This window comes from Lathyrus oleraceus, chromosome 7, assembly GCF_024323335.1.
Source record: "Lathyrus oleraceus cultivar Zhongwan6 chromosome 7, CAAS_Psat_ZW6_1.0, whole genome shotgun sequence".
Classification (NCBI taxonomy): Eukaryota; Viridiplantae; Streptophyta; class Magnoliopsida; order Fabales; family Fabaceae; genus Lathyrus; species Lathyrus oleraceus.
This window is the reverse complement of record NC_066585.1, coordinates 319708955-319715982: the sequence shown is the minus strand read 5'-3', so window position 1 is coordinate 319715982 and position 7028 is coordinate 319708955. Positions and strand designations below refer to the sequence as shown.

The window sequence follows — 7028 nt, the reverse complement described above, 5'->3', positions numbered from 1 at the left end:
TATCTTTTCTCTATCTCCAAAATTGTTACCAATAGTGTGTCAACACTTTCATAACCATCTTTATCTGAGAAAACCGTAATCTAAATAGAATCACATTTTCTCCCTCTTTTGTGACAATCCTTCTTGAAATGACTGTTTTTGTGACAAGTAAAGCATTTAAACTTTAACTTATCAAAAGCCTTGTATTTGAACTTAGACTTGGACTTCACATGGATATATTCCTTCATGGGTTTCCTCTACTCTCACTTCTTCTTCTTGAGACACTTAAGCTTTCACTACTATCATCAACCTTAAAATCTTTCAACTTTGAAACTCCTTTGAACTTACAGTTGTCTGGACCTCATCTAAAATGATAGTACGTTCCTTACCAAAAATAAGTGCATTCTTGAAGTTCTCAAAGAATTTATGTAATGAACTTAACAAGAGATAGTCGTTTCTCATCATTAATCTTCAACTCAATACTTTTTAAATCAACAATGATCTTATGAAATTCTTCCATCTACTCCATAATACATTTACTTTCCATCATATGGAAATAAAAAAGCTATTGTTTCAAAATAATTTGTGAGTCAAAAATTCGGTCTTTTCTCTTGTGACTTTGATTAGAACTTTATTTGTGAGACACAAGATAATGTCACTTCTTACCTTATCCACTATATGAGTCTTATTTGCTTGTGTTAGGCTTACAAACATCAATGCATCCCCTTCAAGGCTTCTACACACCAATGTTAAATTAGTATTACTTTCATCATCACCTTCCACAACCTGAAGTCATTGCTCCAGAAAACTTCTTGATGACCTATTTAGAATCCATAGTGCTCACTTGTAAACTTAACATTTTTTTCACCCAAGGTGGGCACCATTGTTTGAAAAACTAATAACTTTTCAAAGTCCAAACACACCAAGATTTTGATGTATTGGACAAAGAACAATGACAACTAGCCAAATTACTTAAGTGTTCTAAAAATATAACAGACCATAACACAAAGAAAATCAATTACCTAGTTCGATCAGAATAATCTACTTCCGAGTGAGATAGCAATTATCTGATTCATTATACTTCAAAATTGATGCAAGATATTACAATATGAGATATAAAAAATTTGCTCAAACTAAACCTTATTTTCTACTAAGTGTTTTTCTATCTCTCTAAATCTCAATATAAGAACCATATAAATTCAAGGTATTTAAAGTGTTTCTTAAATTTCTTTGAAAATCCCAAAAATATGATCCTATAAATTTCTATCATTTGCTTCTCATAGTGAATCATTAACGAACGGATATATGAAATGATCCAACAAAACTCAAGACCCCACCCGGACTATCGTCGTCGACCTTCAATCGCACCGCCGCTTGCCATCCTCCAGCTCCGATGCTTCCACAATTACGGCCTCCAGCTCCACCACGCCGCATTACCTCTGCTTGCCGAAAAATATGGTTTTAAATGCTAAGGCCCTCGTTAAGAGTTTTAAAAGGTATATTTTGTTAGAAATATTTGTATTCAACGCATTACAAATATAAATAATTGATTTTTGTAAAATACAAAAATATATATTTTATTCAATGCATTGAAATTAAAATAATTAGTTTAATTAAAATCTTTAAAAAGTGCTTCTGAAATCTTCGTTTGCTATTATACTTTATATAATTTACTTTCTTTAGAAAGATTATATGATTGATTCGCTTAAAGGGTTGATCGCTCACAATATATGTTTTTTCCATAAACACCTATCAATAGTTGGAATCTTTGACCAAATTGCTAAAACACCACTTGTATCGTACCATGTTGGTTGTTCAAACATTAATTAATTTACTTTCAAATGTAGTTTTAACCACAATTAATTTACTCCACCTACCATAAAATCAAACATACATTTTGTCATTAATCATTCTTATTTTTCAATTAAACATTAGAAAACAAGATTAAAGAGGAAACAATAATTTCAATAATAGGACAACAAAGTTTTATATCAAAAGGTTCTTCATATCAATGGGTCCAATCTAAGCTACAAAAGTCCAAATTTATACCAAAAAGATTTTCATATAATACATCATGTCCTTTCTTTCTTTTCACACCCGCACACGTATATATTTATACATTTAAGATTAGGATATCATCCAAATCAAATTATTTCACCAAGAATACATATATTGAAACCAAACAATAGCACAACACCAATACACAAAAACAACAAAAACATTACAATCATAGGATAGTTTGGATGTTTCAACCATCACAAAATACCACCCTTCAAAACATTCACACTATACTTTTAACACACATTTTTATCACTTCTTTCTACGAGAATATGTATTGAAATATATATAGTCAGGAGATTCTGCATTTATACCGTTCAGACATCAAATAGTTTCTGATATTCTAACTTTATAAATGCAGACTCGTCCTGACTTGCCCGAAATTTGAATTCAATAGCTTTAGCATTCGGGAATAAGATTGTGGTTTCTTCTAGGATCGTGACAATAATTGTAGACCATGTAATTGTTTTGGACCCATTGCATTGCCCTATATTGTTGAGGGCTAAGGCTACCATACCCAGCAGAGACAGAGGGTGATTGACATGAGACAGGGCTTTCAACGGTACAACCTTGTAATTTGAAGTTTGTGTAGCTTCCAACAAAGGGTTGGTATTTATAATCTGCTTTGTATTTTCCACCTTCTGTTGCCCAAGATGATGCATCCCAAATTGATCCGTACAAGTACATTGGCCTTGAAGGGTAGGTGGCATCAATTTTCCTAGGATACCTTCTTATGGGAACATCATCCACTAAGAATCTGCATGTGATGTTTTTCCATTTTAAGACAAAATGGTTAGTCACCAACCAAAACTAGATCTACAAGCAAGATTATAAATTTACTTAAAATTTATCTATTTTTTTTATTTATAAATCAGATATCTCCGGCACGCAACTGCAGAGAGTAATCTCTTAAGCGGAAGAAGATGATAATAAATAACAAAATTCTTTTTAAAAAAATTTAATACTACTGCGTATTACTACTGAATTTGAATCCAAAATCTTTGACTGAGTTAAAAGACATTTGCGAAAAATTATTTATTAGTTGAAAAACATGAGTATATAATTTTTATATATCATATATATAATTGTGAAACAAAATGGTCTTTTCAACTGAAATATTGTTAGAGAGACATAAATATGAAAAATAACTACTGATGTTGTTGAAAATGATCAATAATTAGCCTGAAATTGAATGAAAAATATAGTACTTACATTATCTCACTGGGTTTCCATAGAATAGCATAGTTGTGAAAATTTTGAGTTGGGTCAAACCAAAGATGAAACTGCACCTCTCTTCCTATAATGTTCCCATCTCCACTTCCTCTCATATATACATTTGTTTGCAACACATATGGCTTACCTGGTGTAGTGCCAAGAAACTCAATGTCAATTTCATCATGGTTTCCTGGGTGGTCTTGATTATTTGATAGCTGCAATTATGTAAAAAATTGTTCAAACTTCACGTTTGTAATAGAAGTTATAAAGTCAAGCTCTTACGACTGAACTGACACGTCAGAGACACGAGTCAAAGTTATGAAGTAATTCTAGCTTACATAAAGAGAAGTAATAACTCCAGCAGTGTATCCAGGTTGAAGCTTAATTGCAGCACCAAAGTATCCGGATTTATAGGAGTGAAGTGACTTGAATCCACTACCTATGTTATCAATATTGTGTCAGGTAAAATTCAAAGCAGACAATACCTCAGAGACGCGGTACGGGAGGCTTGACTTAAAGCCGAAATAAATAGGAATTCATTTATTTACCTGAGTTAGAGTCAAGCCATATTGTTAATGAGTTTTGGTCTAATCTTTGATGTTGAGGTCCCCAAAGGTTTCTAAAGCCTTGGCTAAAGGTAATTGGACTAATTTTGGAGCTAGGGTAGTAGCCAGGTGAAGGTGGACCCTGAGCATTAGAACAAAGAATTGTGAGGGATAGTACAAGAAAAGTGAAGAGAATAGAGGATGATGGCATTGTTGTAAGCAAAAGGAATACTCTGTTCAAAATGCAGGGGAGGGACAGAGGATAAGAAGTTAGTTGTTTCATGTTAAGAGTATGGCTACACAGTTGGATATATAAAAGGATTTTGTGGCCCTACATGACCAAAAAGATGGTAAGTTAGTTGATTAGAAGTTACACGCTTGGACAAATTTATCAAGATTGTATTTTTTTAGTTTTTATGAAGTACGGATTTTTAGGAGTAGGCGTGTTGCGACGTCCGACACGCGTTGATATCCGATACTTGTATGACATCCGTACGATACGTGTCTGAAAAGTCAGATAAGTGCCCACTAAAAAATGATTTTTTTTCTTTGTTTCGACACTTTTGAATTAATGATCGACACTTATATGACACTCATAACACATATCAGACTATTTAGACAAATGTTTCAAATAAAAAATTATTTTTTTCTTTACTTTTCAACACACCTTTATACATATTTTGGACAAAACTCACACAAATTTAAAATGCTTAAACAATGTTATTAATAAAGAATTAAAGACAATAATTTTTTATATAATATTTTCAACTTTTTTAAGTATAGATGGATAAATAAAGCTCAAATATTTTTATATATATCGGTGTCGGTATTCTATGTTTTAACATTATCACATTATCGATGTTTGAGTGTTTGTGTCGTGTCATATCCTCGTGTCTATATCGGACTACGTGTTTCATTTTAACTCTTTCGTTTCAAGGGAAGGAATTGTCCTCACCTATAAGATATTGTTCAAAGTAAGACTCTAAACCCAACTTACACATATGATTAGATATTTGCATCATAGAAGTAAGTGGTGTTAAAAAATGTGATTGAGTTTAACTCAATCCTATAAAATTAGTTTTGTAAGATAAAGATTACACTTATTCATAAACAAATATTTAAATCATATATTATCCGATGCTGGTTTTTTAACATGTTAATCCATCGATTTTTGAAGTTTATTAACCACTCAAGTTGAATGGCATAGTAAAATAAAATACTTTGAAAAATAGTTATGGTGTGGACTTTTTGCTTTTATTTTCTTTTAAGGGATGAACCTTTTTTTTCTAAGTAAATACTCGTTTTGGTAAAGTTAATATATACATGAAGATTAAACATGAAGTAAGAATGACATTGATTTGGTTAGCTATGAAGATTTCACATTAGAGGAGAAATGGATAAATTTAGATATATAGATATGTATGGTTGGGCTTACCTAATCTATTAGCATTATTATTGTTAGCACACATTTGGAGTTTGGACAAGGTATATGGAGTATTGAAGAGAAAAACGGGAACAACTAGATGTATCTTTGGGAAATGTGTCGAGAAAGGATAGTTTTGGAATTCAATTCTTCAATTTCTTGACGTAATAAAAGTTGGACAATGGATCGCTTTGAGTTGATATCATATTTAAAATTTAAATTTGAGATAAATTTTGCACTTTCACTTTAAAGATTCAATTTTGATTGAAAAAATTTTGGTTGGATAAATTTAATGGATTTGATCGATTTAATATTTATTGGACTAAATTTATAAAATTATAAAAAAAATTATATATTCATAAACATCCATTTTTATTTAAAATAAAATTATGAAAATTTTAGAAAGCACAAAAATAACTATTGTTCTTATTATTAAAAAATTATTATTAGTAATAACATTTCCAATATCATTTAACATCTTTAAAACATAAACGAATAACATTCAAAATTTTATATTGCATATTCTTGTAATCTTGTGAATAAGTAATACCACTATTAAATTATAAAAAATGATAATAACATAACAATATTATGAACCCCATTTAGTCTATAGTAATAAAATATATTAACTGAGTTCGATCGCATTCGATTTTTGGAGGATTAAAAAAATCATTTGAGCCTGACCGAATCAAGCATATATTATATAAATTAAATAATTGAATCAACCAAACTGTTTGCATGAAAAATACAATGGAATCGATCGATTTCAATCCGACAATTGAAATTTGTCCATCCCTAATGTAACTATGAATCAAGTTTGTTATTTCTCCGCCACTTATAGATAGTTAATTAACTTTAAGGTTGATTTAGAGATGGAGATTTGGATATTGAGAGATCTCCATATTTGAATATGGTTGAGTGCAAATAATTTGTGTTGGGTTAAATGTATATAGAATTTATTCCCCCTCTAAACGAATTGATTTTTTCTTAAATAACCATTTTTTTTAAAAAAATCGAAAATAATCAATAATTCAAAAAAAAAACCAAAATAATCAGGTTTTGAAGATGATGCGCCGGATGAATTGGCGCGTCCCCAATGCATTAAGAGAATGCACCAATAGCATTGGCGCATGCATTGGGCTTCTCATGAGGAGCCTCCAATGATATTGGCGCATGCATTGGCCCTCATGAGGAGGAGTCAATGCTCATTGCGCCTAGGTGCAATGATGGTGTATGCGCCAATTCATCTGGCGCATACACCCCTTGTATTTTTTTAAATTTTTTTAATTTTTTTAAATTTTCATTTTGTTTATTTAATAAATAAAAAATAGTAATGGAAAAAAATAAATTTAATGATGATGTAATAATTGGTTACATTGGACTGACAATAAACTAATGACCGACCCGATTATAACGTTCCCCTCTTCCACATCCAGATGCGTTAGTTTGTCTCCGAGGTCTCCCACGATTTTCTTGAGGTGTTTGAGGTCTTTGTGTGCTGACCTGATCGAGTGATGACTGGTAGGAAGGTCTGGCGGAAGTTCCAACGGTATTTGACAGATGTGTCATCATTTGTTCCCAATATCCGGAGGGGCTCTGGCCAACGACGCTTCCGTAATGGAGTTCGGTGCCCATGTCATCGCAGTTAGGTCGTTGGGGTTGGGTGGATTGGGGACGGTATAGTTGCCCAAATTGGGCCATTGAGTCGTTTTGGAAACGAAGCAATGGTTCCTGGGGCGTACTATAGTTAAACAATGGTTAAGTGTTATGTTGATGGGATGTTTGGGTGGTCATTGGTGGGGGGCTAC

At 32.0% G+C, this 7028-nt stretch overlaps 1 protein-coding gene across 1 annotated transcript; it reads right to left on the bottom strand.

The window, feature by feature from the left end:
* Window positions 1-2002: 2002 nt before the first annotated feature.
* Window positions 2003-4092, bottom strand: LOC127106489 (probable xyloglucan endotransglucosylase/hydrolase protein 32). Its single transcript, XM_051043774.1, has 4 exons — window positions 3801-4092; window positions 3591-3691; window positions 3250-3467; window positions 2003-2794 (listed from the first exon to the last, which is right to left on the bottom strand). Exons 1-4 carry the CDS (start codon window positions 4078-4080, stop codon window positions 2437-2439), a joined length of 957 nt encoding a protein of 318 aa, XP_050899731.1. The 5' UTR covers window positions 4081-4092; the 3' UTR covers window positions 2003-2436.
* Window positions 4093-7028: the final 2936 nt, after the last annotated feature.

Excerpts from the sequence above, each read along its gene's own strand:
- LOC127106489 (XM_051043774.1), bottom strand. The coding sequence starts at position 4,080 with ATGAAACAACTAACTTCTTATCCTCTGTCCCTCCCCTGCATTTTGAAC. Across the intron at positions 3,692-3,800 it reads ATGGCTTGACTCTAACTCAG|GTAGTGGATTCAAGTCACTT; the intron begins GTAAATAAATGA and ends TTGATAACATAG. Across the intron at positions 2,795-3,249 it reads TGGAAACCCAGTGAGATAAT|ATTCTTAGTGGATGATGTTC; the intron begins GTAAGTACTATA and ends CATCACATGCAG.